Below are 23,905 nucleotides of genomic sequence, written 5' to 3' on the forward strand. Positions count from 1 at the left end.
CAACCATAAATAAAAAGTAAAAATTAAAGGTTCCATGGGAAGAGATAATTTCCAAAACATTATTGTCTTCATCATAATAATACTAAACAAGGATTAAAGGATTCATTGTTACAAATAAAAGAGGAAAAATAGGATGGAATGAAGGGAGAGGGGGATCCTAGCTCAGTGCAACAAGTATTAGACTAAGATTTTGTGAGTGTGTGTTCATAAGGCATGAATGAGACAATATGGGTTGTTATGAGTGAGTGGGATGAGATTAACTCTAAGGTTAAGGCTTTTTGTGAGTAGTGGTTTGTTTGTGAGTAGTGGAAGGCATTTATGAGCTGTGATTGTGTAAAAGAGAGGAAAGAATGTCTGAGGTTAGATGAATGTGGGCCGAAGGGGATGAGTAGTGAGCTTAAGGAGAGCTAAACTACTAGCAAAATGGCAAATAGAACAGGGGTTTCAGAGGGAGTAGCTGTCCTTGTGGGCTGAGGTACTTATGCTTTTATAATGGAGTTTAGAGAAGCATTAATTAACAAGCATCCAAAAAAATGTAGGTCTGATTCAGGGGAGCAGGTCAGCTGAATTAATAACTTGGATTTGGCCTAAAAATGGGAGATTTGCTCTTAAGGCTGTTTTGTTTCTTTGGGCAATGTAGTATTTGGAGTAATCTTGCATTAAATGCTAAGATTGCTGAGATTGCGTTCAACCAATGGGATTAAGGCAAGTATTAATGAAGAATCCTAATGCTGCAACTGAGATTAAAAAAAAAAAAAAAAAAAAAAAAAAAAAAAAAAAAAACTCTGTACAACTACACGCTTATCAATCACATCGAGCTCCTTAATTTCTTTTCCCCTTCTTCAAAATAAATAAAATGAAAACCCACAACAATCAAATCCTTTAATCGTTCTTCCCTAATTTATAATTATAATTTGTATTCCTCTGTTTGTTATTGTTCAAAACCCAATTGAATATATCTCCAAAACTCAACTGACGCTACGCTTCGTCGAGTCGGTTCTCGATTGAGCTAACAACAGATCATTGAGCGCATGGAAAAACATGAAATAGCGATTCAAAGATATCATGTACACGGGGAGAGCTGCTTTGACACACAAGTTGCTAGCATTGCTACCTGGATGGGATTTACACCATAAAAGGTTGGATTTTTCTTTTCCAATAATAATGCTACTTATTACTGTTACTTTTTAATATAGTTTAATAATAGCCCAAGAGGCAAAGTCCGAATCTGACGGAAATTCCTTTATGAATTTGGAAAAATGGGGTTTTTCATCTTTGAAATTTTGAGCTATGACATATCTGATTTTCTGTCTATAGATATGATAGATTGATAGATATTAGAAGCGTAAGTGTGAAGTCGCTTCCTTGCAAGGCTTGTATATATATTATATACCCCATTTGAAACTCTGCTTCCCAATCATCAATCATCAATCTGTCTACATATATAGAAACTTAAGGCCCAAAAAAAAAAAAAAAAAATGTTTTCTGCAGAACACCCACATAGTATTTCTGCACTATCCCCTCCGAACTTGGCTATCCTTGGTTGTTGATTTTTTTATTATAAAAGTTATGGTCAACTAAGCTATAAAAGTCAAAAGAATTCTTATGCATTTGTAATTTTTTTTTTTTTTTTTTTGGGTACCAATCTAGGACTGGAAGAGAATTTTTTATTGACTACTAATTAGCAATACAATTGTCTTTGCTAATATTGAAGTAGTTCAACAGAGTAAATATGTGTGTTGATATATTTGAACCTTTACACATCTCTAGTGATTCAAAATAGATTCTTTGATCTAGCATAAGTCCAACAAGTGCATCATGCTACACCCTGTCTTTAAGCTTGCAATAATGATGAATTCGGATGCTAGTGGTCATGCCATAAATGATAAAACATGTCCTTAATTTTTCCTCCATCTCCAGTTACACTCAGAAAGCATAGGAATTTCCCATAAGCTCCTACCTTTGGTCACCTTTTCTTTGAAAAAAAGAACTTCTAGTCATTTTGCCTTAACATTAGCTCATTCTACATTCATTTGGGGTGATAGAGGCATCTTTTATTTATTTTTCAATTTAAATTGTAAATCAATCATTATTGTACTTATGCAACCTTCATATTTTAAAAAAATGTAAATAATAATTTTCAATTATGGGAAAATTTTAATTAATGTGCCCTTCATATTTAAAAAGAAATTAAAAAAACACTCATTTAATGTACTAATGTATTTTTTTTTTCTTTTATTATTTTATTTTTTATTTTTTGCTATATATGACTCATTAACTTTAAGAGCATTTAAAGCATATGTTTCCAAAATTATATAAGTAAATCTCTTTATTATTATTATTATTTTTTAATTTCTAAAGACTAAAACAATCCCCTTTTCATTTTGTAATTCAAGAGTTAGGGATACATGAATTCATGGATTTTTCCTTTTTCCTTTAGTTCTATTAATTTTTTGGATATAAATTTGGGGCATATTCTACCTCCCCACCCATAAACAAAACAAAAGCTTTCATTTAATGGCTTTTATGGCAAAAAAATAAAGAAAAACTCCAATTTTCCCCTGATAGCTGTTACCCACATCATTTAATGAAACCACACTTATACTAAACTCAATGCTGGTAAAACCACAGTTCTTAATATTCTTAATGTTTTGGTTCTTTGGCGGTTTATTGAACATACCTCAGTAAATGAAGCAGCCAAAGAAACATTGTCGCATAGATGCTATGACTACATTCAATTTCCCAAGCATCTTTGCGTTTTCTGGTTGGGTGCTCCATTTTACAGGACATCGATGGTTCTGCTTACACTCATTAAGGATGTCCTTATTGTAACTGGGCAGATCGTCTCCTGCAGATCATGCTCACGTAATTGGGCAGATGCCAGTGAAATGACCATTATCTTGCGGAAGTAAAGAGGACTTGCCTCCAGAAATGATGGTTGGTTCTGCTTCTGCTGATGACTGTGCTGTTAAGCCATTGATGAGTTCAGCTGCTAAGTGGGGAAAGAGGCTTTTCATAGGATGTATTCCAATTGAAGCTACTTTGATAATGTTCGGTTGCATTCCAGTTAGTTGGGCCATGTTTTGGACATGTATCTTCCTAAGGTAAAAGTAACCGACTTGTATCTAGTTTAATTAAGAATGGTGTGGAATGTTAGCTGATGAAAATATTACTGTATCTTTTCTCTTGTCAACTTTTTCCTAAATGCTTAAACCATGGCCATGCAGCATGTAATTAGAGGTGTTGTTAAACCTTCTTGGGTTTGTTCAAGGTTTAAAATGGGCTTGCTTGTGGGGTGATGCTTTTATTACCACCTTATCTATATACCAGAAATTCAATAATGTGCAGCACTAGTAATAGCTGAAATCAAGATATTCAGATATGGTATCTGCCAAACTTATGCAGGGATGAAAATTGAAAATTAGTGACTTCTTGGAGGCTTTTCTTGGAACTAATTGATTGCATGGTTTTTTCTTGTTGCTATTTGCACTTCATGGAAATTGATTTGTACTGTATTAGCATTATTCAAAATCAAACGGAAAGAAGAAAATTGAGTCCTTTCTTTCGGAGAGAGGTCTCCTTCTCTTAGAGCAGTCATGTGATCCTTCCCCCCTCTCACTACACAACCCTTTTTTTTTTTAGTTGTATTGTTGATGAACTCAGAGGTTGTAATGAATTTTGTTGATTTTTTTTTTTTCTGCTTGGTTGATTAGAAAACTGTGGAAATTTCCCCTTTAAATTTTTGGAGTTTTGTGCTGAGTTTGCCCTAGAATTGGGCCTGTAATGGTGGAATTAGGATCATTTTAGTAGAGAGGGCTTTTTATTTTTATTTTTCTGGTTACCAATATAAGAAACTTAGGTCATTATTATTTTGTTTACATTTAAACAATTTGATTTTTTTTTTTTTTTTTATAGGTAATAAGAGAACTATTATTAATAACTAAAAGATGAATAATACAAGCTGTTCATGATGATGAACAATAAGAAACAGAAGGAACAAACAGCCAAACGAAGGAGAGGGAAATCAAATATTTAATCGAAGGGGAAAAAAAACTCTGGAAGAGACGAAAACTCAGTAAAACCCCAACAATGAGATCACTCAAAAAGACTAACTTGGCTTAAAACCTTCAACTCATCCGAGGTCTTCTCCATGTTCTCAAAGGAGCGACAATTCTTTCCAACCAAACAGTCCACATTATGCACCCTGGAATCAAATTCCAATTCTTTGAGTTGTGCTTCCCAAGCCATTGATGCCAACAAGACAACAATCCCGCCACCGATTCTAGCATAACCCAATGAATATAAGTCTGAAGCATGAAAGTCCATAAGGTATGAGCAACAGGACAGTGAAGAAGGAGATGGTCTACCGACTTCCCATTATAGCAACACATACAACACCAATTTGCCAAAATGCGACTCCTAAGCATGAGATTATCCAACGTGAGAATCCGATCGTGAGTAGTTGTCCACAAGAAGAAAGCCACTCGCTTAGGAATCTTAGGTTCCCAAACACCCTTCCAAGGAAACTGAGAATTTGAAGTACCCTGAATTGCATGGTAATACGATCGGGTGTCAAACTTACCATTACCTTTGAGTCGCCAACAAAGAGTATCCTTCCTTCTTTTTTTTTGATAAGTGATAAGATATATTAATATCAAAAGGGAAACACCCTAGTACATAGGGAGTGAACAAGGAGCCAAATAGATCAAACACAAAAATTGCAAGAATCTAGGAAAACAAAAAGAGAAGGGAAAGATTTGTTTTGCAAAGCAAACAACCAATCCAACAAATTTCTAAAAAAGAAAAACTTAAGGTCCGGAATAGATCTTTCAGTATCTTCAAAACAACGACTATTCCTCTCCCTCTAAAGACACCACATTAAGCCATGAGAAACGATGGACCATTTATAACCATATATAACAAAGAGTATCCCTCCTATCACCATGTGGAATACTAGGTTAGATAAACTAAAATAGAGAAAAAGATGCAGCAAGTTCCCAATCTTCAAAAGCTTAGTAAAACCTTAAGTCCCACACTCTAATAGTGCCTTATTTCGGAAACCACAAAACCTTAGAGATGCAAGCATCCTTGGCAGTTGAACACACAAGGAGCTCAGGGTATAGATCTTTTAGGGTATTATCCCTAATCCACCTATCATGCCAGAAGCGGATACGGGTGCCTTCACCCACTACAAAAGACAGATGCTTAGAAGAACTTTCCCACCCTTCCTGAATGCTTCTCCAAAGGCCACTTCCATGAGTCCTCCTGCACACTTTCGTACACCACCCCTCTTGAACCTCACCATATTTTGCGAAGATAACTCTCCGCCAAAGATGGGTAACTTCACGACCAAAACGCCACAACCATTTCCCTAATAAAGCTTGATTAAACAACATAACTCTTCTTATCCCCAAACCCCCCAATTCAACTGATAAACACAACTTTTCCCAAGCCACTAAAGGGTATTTGAAACTCCCCTCAGAAGACCCCCAAAGAAAATTCCTCTGAATAGCTCCACTTGAGCTTTCAAGACTTGTGAAGTTTGAATCCCTTTAAATCCAAGTAACTCCTCAAACGTTTGCCTCAGGACCTCTTACAATGCCTCCTTCTTCCCACTATATCTCAAATAGATGGTTAATGCCCTTTTCTAGTATTGTTGTATCTTGAGTGCTTGTGTTTGAATGCCCTTCCTTAGCTTGGGTTCACCCCTTTTATAGTGTTGTTTAAAGATTCTTCAAATCAATAGTCCATTCTTTGGGTGCTTTGGGTACCAGAACTACTATTCTATCTAAGGCATTGGTGGCTGGTCATTTCTTCTTTTTTCTCTTATTTCACTCTCCTGGGAACTGAAAGCTAAAAGCCCACCTGCTGGCTTTCCTCTTGCGGGAGATCCTTTCTGAGTAAATCCAAATTCTTCTCTGAGGTCAAAACTCCTTATTCTTCTTCCCAGGCCTTAAAAGGGACACCTCAAAGTTCTGAGGCTTTGATGTTAACTTCTCATAATCTGTTCCTTTCCTAAAAATGGGATAGATTACTTCTTGCAAATGGTGTAGTAAAAAAGGCTCCTAACTACCTTTTCTCTTGTTTCACCTTTTCTACCTTGCTCGAGGTCCCTAGGTTCCTTCAATAGGTGTTGGTCCCAAAACCATCATATGTCTTTGTCACTCCCTTTTGGGTCCCAGGAAACTGATGTTGACAAGATCTCCTTCATCTTTCGTGCTTCTTTAAAGTGAGCATGTCATCCCCTAAGCTATCCACATCCTATTTAGCATCTTCCAGCTCTCCTCAAGGATTTGCTCTCTAAGATTGGTGGATCCCCACGCAGCCTAGGCCCAAATCCTGCTCCTTCTTAGCCCCCTCATGTTCCTTTTTTCTTCCTTTCCTTAATGGACTTCCTTGGGCATCATGACTTCTTCATATTGTTGAGCCAAGCCTCCATCCTTTTTTCTAAGGCCCAAGGCTTATCTTCTTCTTCCTATAGGCCGGGCTCCCCTTTTTCATCTTAAGGGTCAAACCTTCTCCCTTTTTCATTGCTACAGGTTGGCCCTTTCTCACTTCTATGGGTCTAGCTCCTTATTACATTTTGGACCTCAACATACTTTGTACCCTAAACTTTTTGAATGTATGTTTTGCACCATAAACTTTAACTCTTGTTACACTTTGCACTCCGACGTTAAGTTTGCTATTAACTTGGATAAAAATATAAAATTTTAAGATACAAAGTGTAATAAAGAGTATAGTTTAGGGTTTAGGGTGGTAAAATGTAATTTCTTCTTTGTTTTTAATGGATTGAGATGAGAGGCAATTGGGTCATTTCACAAGATGTCATACTTTTCCATCCAAGTTACTAACAACAAATTTAATGTCGGAATGCAAAGTTTAATAAAGATCATAGTTTAAGGTTCAGAATGTGCATTCAAAAAATTTAGAGTGCACTAATAAAAAAAAAAAGTACAAAGTGTAATCTGGAGTATATTTTAGAATGGTTAAGTGTAATTTCCCCCCTAAAATCCTTTTTCAAAGTTTGCCAAAGGAAAACTTGAAATTTCTGCTAAAGCTCTTTTGAACCAATTAAAAGTTTAAAGCCTTTTCTTCAATGCAGAGCTAGACAAGCTTTATAGTGCTAAACCACCCAAAATCATGGTGCAGTTATTACTGATTTAGAGTTCTGGTATGAGATAATTCATGAGTTTAAACTTTCGGAAGAAATATTTGATGATAATTCGAATCAAGGACCATTGCCTCCCGCCGCTTGAATCCACCTGTGGGAACACTTGTGACCCCTTACCGTCTAGGACCCTTATGTATTGTTTTCTCAATTTGCAGATAGTTGTTATGGTTACACCTAAGCAGGATCACCATGACTAATCAACCTCATTTGACCTTTTTATTAAGGATAAAAACAAAGAAGCAAAAGGAACCTACTCGCTAAAAATAATACTGTTTCTATGAACTATAAAGGCCCATCGGTGGACTGGGACCAACATGCACAAAACATCTGGAGCCTAGGAAGTCCCTGTATTAATTGCCACCAGAGATCATTCCCATCATGGCACCCAAAAACAGAAGAGGTAATGGCAAATGAGTTGATCTACCTACATTTCAGTAACCAAGCAAAGATACTGATTTAAAGTTGGCACAAAGATTTACATTAGCTATTCAGTCTTTTTGTTTTTCCTCCATCCTTTAAGCTTACAGACATAGATCTGCTTCTTAACAAGCAAATTGCTAAACAAAGATGTTAAAGTCACTCAGCTTCGAGGGCTGCAATTTCATATCTGACTTCTTCTAAATGTTCATTTATGGCTGTCACTGCATTCTGCACACCCCTAATGGCCTCCTTGAGAGCATTATCGTACTCAGCATTTGCCTCTGCCTCTTCAGTTCCGGCATCTTCAGTTATCTCATGGACGTGGACACACTCATGCTCCATTGCCGTCTTATACCTGCAGTTCTCATGGCTCACTAGACGTTCCGAGGGACGACCAGCCTTCTTTAACACCTGAATTGTAGCTGTCTACAAAAAGAGTTCTGTAGTTATCAGCAAACACAGAAGCAAGCAATATTAAATGTAGAGTTACAAGGAACAAAATAAGGGATCACTACAGTCAGACCTCAATATATCAAAGCTGCATTTGGAACAAAAGATACATACATAAATGCTATTATATTTATATTAATTATCTATGATAAAAGTAGTGGAATATAGAGAAACATCTATAAAACAATCATACTTGAATGCAACAATTTGATTAATATACATGCGATAATCAATTTGATTAATATACTTGAATGCAACAATTTGATTAATATACAATTTGATTAACGTTGAGATTGCACTAGGTAATCAAAATCAATTTTTTCTTTCAATTTTATGGTCTGTTGCAACTATGTCCTGCCATGTCAAAATAATACACACACAAGAGACAGACATGTATGCGGCCTATCGGTGTCCGTGCTTCTTAGAAAGATAGAGAGATCTGTAATAAGCAATGGAAAGCCCATCATCCATGACTGCATCAAATATAATTTGTGGAGAGATACAAAATGGCATCTTTGCCTCTAATTGATTTTTTCCTTTTTGTGGTAGTTAAATTTTTTAGAGCAGATATATACATGCCAACAACACATATGAAGCTTATACGTGTTTGTGTTTCTTAGAAAGATGGAGAAATGTGTAGTAATCAATGACAATCCCATCATCCATGATTGCATCACATATAAACTGTGGTGACAGAAAAAAATGGCATCTTTGCCTCTTTTTCTTCTTTTTTTGATAAGCAAAAATTATAGGCAAACCCTAGTAAATGGAAAGTACAGAAGACAATTGCAAAAAATTGGGACCAAAAATTTAAGAGATCCAAAAACTATAGAGAACATTGATTATTAAAAGCCTTGTACTAATTAAACAGGGATATTAAAAACAACATCAACTTCATAACTGAAAGCTCAACATCTCCAAAAACTTATTGGTGTGAACACAAGGTACAAGCCCCCCAATTATACGCATGTATGGGAAGAAGAGCAAAAAGAAGACGGCCCAACCTGTGGCCTTATGGATGAAGCCTATTAGTTATTAGGCTTGAGATTAAGCAAGCCCGAGCATTAAATAATTAGGGTTTCTTAATGCATTTTATTGTTAGCTATTTAAGCACTTTTTCTGATTATTGTAAGACAAATTTTGAGAATTATTAAAAACGTGTGTTTCTTTTACACTGGTGCCGACTCCAGTTTTGCTTGGTGCTGACTCCAAGCAACCCTTAGGTGCTGACTCCTAGGGTTTATCATTTGTTCTATTGTTGTTTAATTGCTCCATTGAAATAGTGTGGTTGTCCTACGTCAGTTTTGGTATCAAAGCAGACTTTCGGTCCATACAACACAACCATAGACAACCACTTGAAAGCAAAACCATCAAAAGAGCAAGGCAGCCAAATATGGCAGTACCTTTCAAGTTTTTGCCCCATGAGATCTTGAACAAGCCCAAACCAGCCCTTGCAATCCGTATATACCCCCAAGCCCCACGAGTTTTTCACCCCCAAGCCAACAGAGAAGACAGTGACGCCTCCCAAGCCGGTGACCACCATCCGTGCCCACCTCTGACCACAGAACCCACACAAGCCCATCAGCCACCAGACTAGAAACAGAGGAGTCTGAAGCCCACAAGAGCCGCCGATGTCAATACTAGATTCGCGCCGCTGAGAACCACCTGCGCCAACTCGCCATCAACACCGCTCTCACTATGCCACTTCATGCTACACCAGTTCTATCACCGCGATCTGACGTGCGAGCTTCGATCTGCACCATCGAGCACCGCTAACCGTGAACACCGGTGAGCCCATACCGCCTCTCTGCCGTTGACTCCAACGCCGCTTCGTGATTGCTCCGCCGCTTCTTTCCTCTTTTAGTTTCTTTGCTTCTACTAGTTTCTTTAGCTTTGGTATTTTAAAGGTTTGGAGTTGGGTTTAGCAAAATTTAGTTTTAAACTGTAGTTCTTTTTATTGTATTTCACGAAGAAAAAAAAAATCAAAAGGAAGGAAAAGAAATAAAGTGTTGTTGCTGGCAGCCCATAGGGCCCTCAAGTTGCTTTTTTCACAGATACATTTTGTCCAAACAGACCCATTCACTTGAGGAACCAAGCCTATGACTGTAGTGCAGTAAGTTGGCCACTGACAAGGGTACAATTTCTTACTCTCTTTTTGGTGGGCTCAATTTTGTTTCATTGAAAAATATTATTTTTATATTTTTTATGTGCATATCCCACCATATTCCATTGGCCTACGCATTTTGTGCTCAAGTTAGCTGTTTTATTATTTGTGCTTTCTTTCAGTACCCACTCTAAAATTCCAAAAAAAAAAAAAAAAGACATAACCTAATTTCTTTGAAATATCTAATTCTCATTATTAATTGTAGAGCTTTTTAGAATTTGACTTTTATTTGGGCTATCTCAATATTGTGAACACTGTCACTACTTGACTGCAATTTCTTCCTTTGATTCATTGATCTAGTCTCTACATGCACTCTTGCTTGACTTTAATTTTACATTGAGAATTGATTACTTGAATTTTTGGAAATCTCAACTGCATTCATAAATATAGTGTTGCATGCATCTACGTAGTGGTTGCATCATGTCAAACCCTGAACATCAATCCACTTCCAAGCCTAAGTCCTCCTTCGAGCAAACCATAGAAGACCTAGCAAAAAGTGTCCATAATTTACTAGATAGAGTAGAGCAAGTTGAAACATCTCAAAGAGAGACTATTAACCATGAAAGAGATAACATACTTAGGCAAAATAACCATGGTTACTTTAATAGGGCTCCAAACTTTGAACATGACCACTATAATCACAATGGCCCTAGGGATTATGATGATTGGATGTCCAAGGAAAAAATAGAAGCACCCACNGAAATATCTCAGTGAAGGCCGAGGGATACATAACTTGTTGGCTTAGAACAAGTAACCATCCTAAAGGGTATAATCATCCAAGACTGGCCGTGAGGCATTACGTAGGCTAGTGTAGAGCTCCCCAAAATCTGGGTAGGACTCATAGTCATCCTTGAGCCGTTCAAACCTAGTAACCTTAACACTCATGATTGACAACAAAGATACCCTTTGACTTAGTGCATTAGCAGCCTTATTTTCAACTCCCGCCCTATGTTTCACCACAAAGTGGTAGCATTGCAGAAATTCAACCTAGCTACCATGCATAAGATTCAGCTTCTTTTGGGATTGGAGATAGCTCTAAGCTTCATGATCAGAGTAGATAACAAATTCTCGAGAAAACAAGTAATGGCGCCAATGCCAAAGAGCTCAAATAATGGCATAAAATTCTTTGTCATAAGTGGAGTACTTTTGCTTAACATCATTTAATTTCTCACTAAAATAAGCAATTGGGTGGCGCTCTTGACTAATTACTCCCCTATACCATTACTTGAGGCATCAAATTCCACTTCAAAAGGCTTGGTAAAATCAAGGAGACGCATGACAGGTGCCTCAGTCATCTTTTGTTTGACCTCATTGAAAGCCTTAGTAGCAGCTTTTGTCCAAATAAACTCCCCTTGTTTCATGCAATCAGTGATAGGGGACATAATGGTACTAAACCCCTTGATGAATCGGCGATAAAAGGAAGTGAGCCCATGAAAGCTTTGAATTTCATGGATATTGTTGGGCTTGGGCCAATTCACAATCGCTTGAACCTTTTGGGGGTCGGCAGAAACTCCTTAGAGGATACTATGGAACCTAGGAAGACGACTCTATTGGTGAAGAAAGAGCACTTCTTAAGGTTGTCATATAAACTTTCCTTCCTAAGGATAGTACAAACTTGAGTTAGGTGGTCTAAGTGTTGCTCCCTAGACTTATTATAGATGAGGATGTCATCAAAGTACATAACCAAGAATTTTCCCATAAAAGGCTTGAGCACTTGAGTCATCACTCTCATAAAGGTACTAGGAGCATTGGACAATCCAAAAGGCATGACCATCCACTCATATAAACCATCCTTCGTCTTGAAGACAATTTTCCACTCATAACTATAACGAACTCTAATTTGATGATAACTGCTTTTCAAGTCTATTTTGGAGAAGATCGTTGCTCTAGCCATCATATCCAACATGTCATCCAACCGAGGGATAGGAAAACGATATTTCACAGTGATCTTGTTGATGACACGACTATCAACACACATCCTCCAAGTTCCATATTTCTTTGGAGTTAAGAGTGCAGGGACTGCACAAGGCTCATATGACCATCCACTCATATAAACCATCCTTCGTCTTGAAGACAATTTTCCACTCATCACTATAACGAACTCTAATTTGATGATAGCCGTTTTTCAAGTCTATCTTGGAGAAGATCGTTGCTCTAGCCATCATATCTAACATGTCATCCAATCGAGGGATAGGAAAACGATATTTCACAGTGATCTTGTTGATGACACGACTATCAACACACATCCTCCAAGTTCCATATTTCTTTGGAGTTAAGAGTGCAGGGACTGCACAAGGGCTCATGCTTTCATGAACAAAACCCTTCCTAAGTAGTTCTTCTACTTGCCTTTGCAACTCGGCATGCTTTGCAGGGCTCATCCTATAGTGAGGCAAGTTAGGTAGGGTTGCTTCAGGCACAAAATTTATGGCATGTTGTATGTCACGCATGGGCAGTAAATGATCAGGGAGTCCCTCAGGGAAAACATTCTTAAATTCCTTGAACACTGACTTCACGTCTTCAGGTTGCTTCTCACGGGTCTCTCAATGAAGTTCCCTAGCAACTAAGACAAACACAATGGATTCTTGAACTGCTACCCTTTCAAATGCTTTTGGGCTTATGATGTTCAGGCCTTTTGCCTTTGGTGCTTCTGTCTTCTTGCTCATGTCGATTGGCTTGGGTTTCAAAGGATTGAGCACAATCTTCTTACCTTCAAACATAAATGAGCAATAATTGGATCGCCCATAAAGGGTGACATCCAAATCATAAAGCCAAGGGCTACCTAAGAAATTGAAGTGGGACAACACATCTTTCTTTAATAGCTATGGAGGAAGTATTCACCAAGAAACTTTATATGGGTTAGGGTGTGGGGTCAATTTCAAGCCTAGGAGGACACCGCATTAATGCAACTCTCACTATCTATAATAACTTTGCAAGTTTTGTCTCCACACTTAGTGTAAGTTTGGAAGATGGCACTCCTTCGCCAATCATCAGTGTCTCTCTGCTTTGCCAAAGCACATCTTACCACATTCACTCTAGGGACGCTAAAGTCCTTGAAGTCATCAACCTGGGGGGAGATGGCTCTAATGCATGTGAGGTAGCTAGGATCATCTTCCCATTCTGCCCCAACATCTTGGATTTCTTCAACATTTGGATCATACACCAGCTCCTCAACATCTTCTACCTTTTCATCATCCTCTTGAATGACAAGGGTCCTAGAGGGACATCTAGCTGCGATATGTCCAACCCCATTGCATTTGATGCATTGGAGGCAAAAGCCTAATCTTGAAGACTCATTGATCACACTTTTTCCCTTGTCCTCTTTTTCTATTGGGATGCTATTAGGGTTGACCTTAGGGGTAAGGCAAGTCTAGATTTGCTACCAAAAGGTTGAGGGTTGGTAGGAACACTCCAGAGCTCAAAACGTTGCCAAAAGATAGATTTGGATGCTAACTCACAATTCCTAGCAAGGTCATATGCTTCTCCTTAGGTAGTGACTCCTCGGGTGATAATCTCACCTAGTAGGTTAGCATTTAAACCTTTCTTGAACCTATTGAGTGTGACAACTTCTTCCTTGACTATTTGAATTTGCCTCTTGAATTCCTTGAATTTCTCTATATATTCAGCCACAGGAGCAGTGCCTTGTTTTAGGCGGTCCCATTCCTCAAGGAGGGAGCTCCTATAAGTTGGAGGAAGATAATTCCTCGAGAGTGCATCCTTCATCTCAAGCCAATCAATAATGGGGGGCTCACGTCGTCACCTAAGGGTATCCTCAAGGTCCTCCCAGAAAAGGTTGGCTCTTCCAATTAACTTCATCTTGGCATACCTCACTTTCTTTCCTTCATCTCAAGCCAATCAGTAATGGGGGGCTCATGTCGTCGCCTAAGGGTATCCTCAAGGTCCTCCCAGAAAAAGTCGGCTCTTCCAATTAACTTCATCCTAGCATACCTTACTTTCTTATTCTCAGCTCAATGGTAATAGTCAAAGAATTTCTCCATTTAATGTAACCAATCAGTGAAAACCCATGGGTCTAGGCAGCCATCAAAGGTGGGTGCTTCTATTTTTTCCTTGGACATCCAATCATCATAATCCCTAGGGCCATTGTGATTATAGTGGTCATGTTCAAAGTTTGGAGCCCTATTAAAGTAACCATGGTTATTTTGCCTAAGTATGTTATCTCTTTCATGGTTAATAGTCTCTCTTTGAGATGTTTCAACTTGCTCTACTCTATCTAGTAAATTATGGACACTTTTTGCTAGGTCTTCTATGGTTTGCTCGAAGGAGGACTTAGGCTTGGAAGTGGATTGATGTTCAGGGTTTGACATGATGCAACCACTACGTAGATGCATGCAACACTATATTTATGAATGCAGTTGAGATTTCCAAAAATTCAAGTAATCAATTCTCAATGTAAAATTAAAGTCAAGCAAGAGTGCATGTAGAGACTAGATCAATGAATCAAAGGAAGAAATTGCAGTCAAGTAGTGACAGTGTTCACAATATTGAGATAGCCCAAATAAAAGTCAAATTCTAAAAAGCTCTACAATTAATAATGAGAATTAGATATTTCAAATAGTGTGGTTGTTCTATGTCACTTATAAGTTGAGAATTTTTTTTTTTTTTTTTTTTTGGGGATAAATAACGATATTTCATAAATCAAAAGCTCCAAGTACACTGGGAGTGTATATGGAAAGGATTACATTAAGGACGGAAATTACAATGATCAAGCATAACAAAAAAATTAGAGCAAGAAAAAGAATTGAAAACAAAACACCAAGCAAATAAAGAGTGGAGGAGGAGAGATTTAATCTCATGAATCAACCGTTCTGTCCCCTCAAAGCATCTACTGTTCCTTTCCCACCAAAGACACCATAACTCACAATGTGACAGCCCGCCATAGGTCTATATTGCGTTGTCTACCAAATGGACCCTGCCAAGAAGCAAATAAATCTACAACACTTTGAGGCATCACCAAAATCACACCAAAAAGGATCCAAACCATACCAAAAAGGCTCTAAACCATAGACCATAGCTTGAAAGCAATGGGACAATGAAGAAGAAGATGGTTTACTAACTCCCCACTTCTTTTACACATATAACACCAATCCATGAAGGGTACACCCTTATTCCACAATCTATCAAGAGTCAAAATCTTGCCTAAGGCGGCAATCCAAGAAAAGAAAGCAACTCTAGGAAGGATGTTTGAGTGCCACACAGGTTTCCATGGGAAGAGGTTGTTAGGAGTCGAGAAGAGGGATAAATAGAACTCACTAACCTTAAAGCCCTTATTCTTTGTCGACTTCCAGCAAAGTTTGTATTGCCCTTCACCAGTAAAGGTCATAGAGTGTATAAGATTCCAAAAAATATCAAATTGTTCCATCTTCCAATCTTGGGGCTCTCTATAGAATCGAAGATCCCAAAGTAGTCATTGATAGGAAAAGACATAACATCCACAAGATAGGAATCCTTGTTACAGCTAAAGCTATAAAGCTCTGAAAATGTCTCCTGAAGAGTACAACCCCCACACCACAAGTGATGCCAAAGTTTAATTCTACTACCATTGCCAACTTTGAAGATGATGGATTTAGAGAAAGCTGGCTAGCCTTGACTTATAGCTCTCCACAGACTAACACCATAAGCGGTTGTTACTTCTTTTGTACACCACTCACCCCAAATATTCTCATACTTGATCTTGATAACCCACCGCCAAAGGTGGTTTGTCTCTATGCCGTACCTCCACAACCATTTACCAAGCAGAGCTTGATTAAATTTTCTCAAATTTCCGCACACCCAATCCACTAGACTTCAAGGGGCTACACACCTGGGCCCAATTAACCAAATTGAATTTGTGGGACTCATCAATACCACCCCATAAAAAATCCCGCTGGAGTTTCTCAATGCGATTTGCAACATCCACCGGAATAGGAAAGAGAGATAGGTAATAAGTAGGCAAAGTTGAGAGAGTGCTTTTAAGTAGAGTAACATTACCACCTTTTGATAGATACAAACGCTTCCAGCTTGCTAATCTTCTCTCCATTTTTTTAAGAATAGGGTTCCAAATTGCCCTATCCTTAAATTTAGCTCCCAACGGAAGTCCTAAATAAGTCATTGGCAATGAGGACTGCTTACAACCTAAAATGGCCACCAACTCTCCCATATTTAACACATTACCAACCGGAACCAGTTCGGATTTAGCCAGATTAATATGCAACCCTGACACAGCCTCAAATGACACTAAAATGTCTCAATTTGCCAATCTGAGTAGGTAAAGCATCACAAAAAATTAGGGTATTGTCTACAAAAAGGAGATGAGTCACCATTAAGGGAGTATGAGATCCGGGACCCACAATGAATCCGGAGATATGACCAGCCAAAACAGCCCCATCTAATAGCCGACTTAAAGCTTCCATCACAATAACAAATAAAAGCGAAGATAGTGGATCACCTTGCCGTAGTCCCCTAGAACTCCCAAAGAAATCTTTAGGGCTACCATTGATCAGAATGGAAAATTTCACCGTGGAAATGCAAAACAAAATCCACTCCTCCACTGCTCAAAGAACCCACATCACTGTAGCATATACATGAGAAAGTCCCAACTTACATGATCAAATGCTTTCTCCACATCCAGTTGAGAATTTTACCGCATAGATACTTGCAAACGGAACAAGTAGGCCTTAAACCTTAACTGAGACAGATGAAAACCTATAAGGGTCTAGTTTTGCCAAACAATTATGGGTGATCAATCCCCAAATGAACATTCACTATCCCATTAAGTATGTTCATCCATTAGTAGCAAACCATGGTTACTATCAAAGTGTAGAGAAAACTTCACTTTCATTGCTCAGTAAGGGTCCAGCATTTTACTAGTGACAATACCAGCTCACTCTTGTACAAGTTTGGTCCTCCCAGACTGACACAGGACAAAAGCAAAACAAAAACACATCAACAGGTTTCATGTTTTGTTAAGTATGAGATGGGAAATGGGTCCAAAGTGAAGTTTTGGTATGACAAGTGGTGTGGGGACAATTCCTTAAAGGCGGCATTTCCATAGTTATTTGGGATCGGTCGCAATAGAGAGGCTTCTATGGCGTATCTTATGGGGGAAGGGGGGTGGTGTTAATGCTTAATCCAAAATGAGGAGTTCGAAGATAGAGACTATATAGAGAGAGTATTTGTAAACATGATCGAGTTTCGGGATAGGACAGTTAAAAGTGCTCTCAAAGCTCAAAGCCTCAAGGTCTGAGCGCTTAGCTCATTTAATGAAGCAAGCTTCAAGCACCCTTTTCTAGCGCTTTTTGAAGAAGGAAAAAGCACACTTAAAGCTCAAACTTTGAAGCTCATTTAATGAAACACGCCTTAGACATGGCTTTCTAGCACTTTTTGAAGAAGTAAAAGACACGCTTAGGATTGCTTTTTATTTTTCGCTAAAAAAATATATGAATCACTAAAATCAACACCTTGATCTTGATGGAAATGACATGGAAATTGGATTTACAAACATTGTTCTCAAGGTGCTCCATTACACAAACAATTTTTTCTTTACATATCGATAGACACGAACAATGATAATTTACTATTCTTGTGATTTTTGGCCTTTGCCTTTTGGATTTATTTTCATTGAACCATTAACCATATACTTATGTATTTTTATAAAGCACAAGAGAATTATCCAAAATGTTATGTTTAAAATTTCTATTATTGGATTGTTATCTTATTGTTTTCGATTAATAATTGTTATCAATTTTACCATATGAAAATTTAAAAAAAAAAAAATTTGAAATAACTTGCGTAAAATTTAAACTTGCAAAGTGTGCAACTGCACCATCCAATTTAGCTAATTAGCAAAGTATATTACCATTTTGAGGTTATTAACTTTTTTTTGCTTATTATATGCTATGTATCTTTTTATTAGAGATTATTATATATTATATTTGAAAATCTGTGCGTTACTTCAATCATGCACATAGTTGCACTTTGCACCCTGGCTCTAAGTGGCTTGTGCACTTAAGTGTGCTCAAGACTTTCACCAACACTAGTTGGCACATTCAAAGTGTTTATTTACTCTTGTTGGTAAGTAGTAAGTTTTATTACACCTCCCCCCCTAAGTTCTGCAATGGTACCCTACAATGGGATCAGAATTTTGTTAGAGCTATGCAGAACTGGGAGTTGAGGCCTTTGGGGGGTTTTTATGGATTTAATCTATTCTATGCATGTGAGAGGGGTTAGGGAGGTTGGAAGCTAGCTAAAAGATAGGGGTTTGAGGTAGACAAGCATTTGGAGGTCGAAGGTACCTCCCAAAGTGGTTTTCTTTAATGAACTGCAACTTTAGGTAATTTATGTCTATAGAAGAGAAGCTTACATGTGATAGATTGGTGTTACATGTATAAATGCAATGGGGAGAGTGTGGACCTTTACTCCTTCACTCTCCTATCGCTAGAACGTTGTGGTCTATAGTGTTTGGGTTGATTGGAGTTTCTTGGGTTATGCCAGAGTGTGTTGGGGAGTTGCTAGCTTCTTGGCAAGGTTGATTTGGGCATCATCAGAATATAACTATTTGGAAAGCCATTCCACATTGTTTGATCTGGTGCATTTGGCAGGAACATAATGTTCGAAGTTTTGAGTATTGGTGAAATTAACTATCCCCAAGTTTAAGCTTTTTTTTCTTCCAAAATTTGTATGATTGGATGTTAGCATTGGGCTCTTTTTCATTTCGTTCATTTCTGGATATGCTTGATCTTTTCCTTTTCCTTTAAAATTATTTTGAATTCCACTTTTTTTTTTAGTTTCTATTGCTTCAGTAATATATTTTTTAGTTTAATTGTTTTCTAGTTGGAGGATCTCCTAGGTTAGGAACATTTTTAGGCAATATTAATCATATAAAATAATGATAAATTATCATTAAGCAAGTGGTTCATGTCAGGGAATAAATGATAAATGATGTCAATGTTGGCTCATTCTACTCCATTTGTTTATCCGATAGCTTCTCCAGACACTTTGGGTGTTGACCATTCTTTTCCTTTTTCTTTAAGTTTCCAAAAATATTTTAAGAGAAGTAATTAAATTTTGAAAGAGAATGCTTAAGACATTTACAGGGTTAAAGCAGGGAATGCATTCTTCAGATAATTGCAAAAATTGTTCTGTATTCAAATTGTGAAGAGGGTAAAGGGTGTAAAATTTTAAGGATGTAGGGATCAAAATTTTTCACAATGGTCTGGCCTATAGTCACACATGGACTACCTTCTGAACCCAGCCATTCTTTCCAGTTTCTTAATAAAATCTAAGCCATTACTGGAGAGAGTAAAAGAAAAGGTAATCAGAATATTCAAGGTCTTAATATGGTAGTCCAAAGGAAGTAACTGAACCATTCCTTGCTTAATTTGATCTCTGAATCTGCATTCTAATAATAAACAGAGATTTCATCATAATTAGCCTCCGTTTTATCTTTTAAGGAAAGCATACACACAAAATAAGAACAGAGTCCTATTTTCAAGGATCTTCAACTTCTCTCCATGTGGCATCTTCTTTGCTTCATAAAATCACATAGTAATCCTATACCAAAACATTATTTTTTTTCTTAATGGAAAACTAATATCCTTTTATTAACAGTGCCAAAGCCAGACCACATTTGTACCTGATGATGAGTAGAGAAGATGATATTGTACTTATAAAGAACCATTTGGCATCAAAGATCATTTGAAAATCTGTCTTCACCCTATGCTTTGAACTCTATCTTTTCCAATGTAGTTTAAGGCGAAATGCGACTATAAGTCCTCAAGCCCTTGTATCACTCAAGGCTGAGACGCCAAAAGGCACTCACCTGATTGAAGTGAGGTGTCGATTTCTAAATATAGTGTGCGTGTGCGTGTGCGTGTCTAAGAATCGACTTTACAATAAGCTTATATTATAAAAAAATAAAGGAGAAAAATAGAGAACAACTACCAAAGCTAAAGATTATGTGACTGAAATTTACAATAACAAAAAAATAAAATCTGCAGCAAAATTGATGAGGAGAGGGTCAAAAAGAGACTTACAAAGTTGAATTAGGGCCCATTTGGATTGAGGGGGAAGAGAGGGACAGTGGAGGGAAGTAAAATAGAGTTGACTAAAAATAGGCTAATTTTGGCCAATTGTACTCTACTCTACTTTACTCTACTCCTCCTCACTCTTTCTCAATCCAAACGGACCATTAAAGTATGAAACTACCCTAATACCTTTTTAGCAAATTACATAAATGCCCCTTTGGGGGGGAGGCACTTGCAATCACACCAAGGATAACATTCATAGAGGTTAAACCATGATAGAAATCTTTTCCTTAAAAGATGAGTGCATCCCTAACTACTACAGACTGTAACAAAGGTCCATCAAGCAAAAGCAGATGTACACATTTAACAAAGTAAACATTAAGCTAATATAGAAGGCACCACCCCACATCCAAAAAAGTAATTCATATAAAATGTTGAACTTAAAATTTAAAAACTCAGTAGAAGCTTATATATAGGCATTTTGATTTCGGATAAAAGTGTATAACTCCCATCCAGCGGCATTTTGTTTAGTTTCTATAAATCGAATACTAAAACAAAAGGAAGAATCATGTTGGAGACAGAATGAGATGGAAATTGAAGTCTAATGGGGTTTTTGACATCCGGTCGTTTTATAACAAATTAAGGGATTCTCCCTCAACTGTCTTTCCTTGGAAAGCTATTTGGGGAGCATTGGCCCCTAGGCGAGTTTCTTTTTTTGTTTGGTGTGTAGCTTGGAATAAGATCCTAACGGGAGATAACTTGAGATTAAGGAGATTGGTTTTTGTGGATTGGTGCATTATGTGTCGTCATTGTAGAGAGACGGTTGACCACTTACTTCTTCATTGTGAGTTGGCTTATCGGTTATGGAGCTTTGTCTTTATAACTTTTGGCTTGTCCTGGGTTATACCTAAATCAATTCCAGACTTGCTCTCTGGCTGGTGGAATTGGCTGGAGAAGCATTCGTCTCAGATTTGGAACTTAGTCCCGTTGTGCATCCTATGGTGTATTTGGAAGGAACGGAATCGGAGGACTTTTGAGGATTTGGATATCTCCAGTGATTAGATGCTTGCTTCTTTTAGTGGAACTCTTTTTTATTGGTCTCGGGCGTGGGGACTCACGTCTAGTGATTCCCTTCCTTCTTTTCTTTGCTCCCTTTCTCTTTTGTAGTTTTTTCTGTTGTTTGGTTTTCTTTTATGTTTTTCTCTTGTATTTTCTAGGTTTGCTCTATGTTCTTCATACATTGAGTAGCCTTTCGTATATATATATATATATATATCATTCTTACTTATCAAAAAAAAAAAAAAAAAATAAAAAAAAAAAAAATCATGTTATAGGTTTGCACTTCACATGGACAAAAAGTGCGCAGCAGAAAGAGTAAAATCGTAAAAATCAATTTAAACCAATTTCCCAGAAAAAATTATTAAGTTAATTATTTGAAAAGGGCATTGCTAATTAATAAATATGAACTACAAAGCCATACCAGTTGCAACTTCTGCTTTTCCTGCGTTTGAATGGCTCTTAGCAACTGAGCTAGATCAATTCGGCAGTAATCAGGATTCATAAATAGCGACTCCATTTCAAGGACCTGCACTAGTTTAACTTAGAAATGCAACAGTTTTTATATTTCATTTTTTTTAATAAGATTATTATAATAAGGCGGCCTACGCCAAAGAGCTTGTAGCTCAAACTAGTACTTTCTGATGTTTCCAACAGAGACGTACAAAGTTTAAATAGCCCATCCCCTATTGTAACTATTGAATTATCAAAATAATATTACTAAGCTTTTGGATAATGCTTATTTTACTTAAAATTTAAAAAAATATTTTTCGGTTACTGTTCATTTACCAATTTGCACTGTTCATGGCAATAGAGCTGGTTTAAAAAAAAAAAAAGGGCTGAAACGCAGTGCGAACCCAAACGCTACCTAAGAATCATAATAAGGGGGCGTACTTGTTTGGAGCAATCGTTGAACTCTTGTGTGATCTCGCTACAAAGTTGTTGATAAGCTAATTCTCCTCCAGATACCATATACTCAGCAAACCCACTAACAAAAACACAAAACAAAACAAGTTTCTTCATTCCATGATATAATTCAGAGATAAAATCCAAATGGGTCTCTATGTATGTACGAAACAAAGACTAGTGATTGAACATAAACGAAGTGGGTTATGAAGAAAGTACCTTTTGAGTTTGGAATAGGCCTGGGCTCTGCGTTCTTGAATGGCAAGAAAACTGCGAAGCAGATGGACGGTTTTGGAGGAAGCGGTGGTGGTGGAGGAGGAGGAGGAGGAGGAGCAGGCGGCTTCGTCAATGTCAGACTCCATTTTTTCTGTTATCGAAACCTTCTTCTCAAAATCTTCCATCATTCTCTTCTCTCCCAAAAACCCAATTTTTTCAGAATCCACAATCCTCAGTTTTTTCTTTTTTTCTTTTTTTTTTTTTCTCTCCCCAAATCTTTAGAGTTTAGCACTTTTTAGCTGTGACCTACCCTAAATGACCAACGAACAGAAGTTAAAAACAATGGGATTATTGAATTATTCTTAAATAAAAGGAAGAAAAATAAAAACATAATATTTTTTTAGAATTTTTTTTTTGGGCAAATTTATCTTATAAACTTAGGTCGGTTTCAAATTAAGTTAATTAATACCTAAATTTTTTAATTTCAATAATTTTAAAATTAACACCTAAAGTTTAAGATTATTACAAATTAAATTTTATAGTTTTATTATTTTCAAATCAAGCCCTAACTTATAAAATGTATGTCAAGCCTGGAAAGTTTCAAGTTCAAATTAATACAATTTTCAAAGTTCATGATTCAATTTAATATAAAACTATTTTATTTATTTATTTTAAGAAATTAAAATAATAGAAGGCATAAATTTAGTATTTAATAAATTAGATAAACACGTAGCATGTTTTTATTTGTGGAGTATATAGTGAAACAGAAAGAGTAAGATAAAAGATTTGAACTCTATTTTGTAAGAGTTATAATATCATTATTTAATTTGAAACTTTTGATATTATAGAATTTAATTTGAAATTTTAATGTAATTAATACAAAAAATTTTCTTTAAACTTTTGATAAATTTTGAGACGTTAACACCCTTCTTTTTATGGGCATTAACACCCTATTTGTTTTTTTTTTTGTTTTTTTTTTTTTTTTTGAGAGAGAGAGGACACCCTTTTTATTATAGTGAAAAAAGTTTTATGTATTTTTTAGTATTTGGTACAACAAAAAATGCAAGTCAACATAAAATGTTAGATTTTTCAAATAAGACAACGTTTTACAAAATATCATATACTCAACAAATCACCCCACACACACACAACTCTCAATAGTAATCTCTCTCTTTACCTCTTCTCTCTTTGTTATAGACCAACCATTGTTGATGGCTGCATTAATTAATCATTATCTTTTTCCCAAATGACTTTTTAAGGCTTCCAAAAATATTCTAATTGGGATCTGTGATGGAGCTTGGATTTCAATCTAGGGGGCAAGATTAGGGAAATTATTATATAATCCCGGAGTACCATAAATGCGTACTCCCTCTTCTCACATGAATGGTGGGTCCCACTAATTAGTGGGACCCACCATTCATGTGAGAGGAAAGAGTACGCATTTATAGAATTAGTGGGACCCACCATTCGTGTGAGAGGAAAGAGTACGCATTTATGGTACTC

The 23,905-nt window shown here is 36.9% G+C and overlaps 1 protein-coding gene and 1 long non-coding RNA gene across 2 annotated transcripts; one reads left to right on the forward strand and one right to left on the reverse strand.

Moving 5' to 3' along the window:
* The first annotated feature begins 791 nt into the window (after positions 1-791).
* Positions 792-3,341, forward strand: LOC136070923 (uncharacterized). Its single transcript, XR_010632201.1, has 2 exons — positions 792-1,139; positions 2,841-3,341. It is a non-coding gene; the product is annotated as an uncharacterized LOC136070923 (long non-coding RNA).
* A 4,231-nt stretch (positions 3,342-7,572) lies between these two features.
* Positions 7,573-22,722, reverse strand: LOC112001113 (uncharacterized). The gene is made up of 4 exons (XM_024033286.2): positions 22,406-22,722; positions 22,175-22,268; positions 21,705-21,809; positions 7,573-8,017 (listed from the first exon to the last, which is right to left on the reverse strand). Exons 1-4 carry the CDS (start codon positions 22,588-22,590, stop codon positions 7,748-7,750), a joined length of 654 nt encoding a protein of 217 aa, XP_023889054.1. The 5' UTR covers positions 22,591-22,722; the 3' UTR covers positions 7,573-7,747.
* Between the last annotated feature and the right edge of the window lie 1,183 nt (positions 22,723-23,905).

This window comes from Quercus suber, unplaced genomic scaffold (assembly GCF_002906115.3).
Source record: "Quercus suber isolate HL8 unplaced genomic scaffold, Cork oak 2.0 scaffold_270, whole genome shotgun sequence".
Taxonomy (NCBI): Eukaryota; Viridiplantae; Streptophyta; class Magnoliopsida; order Fagales; family Fagaceae; genus Quercus; species Quercus suber.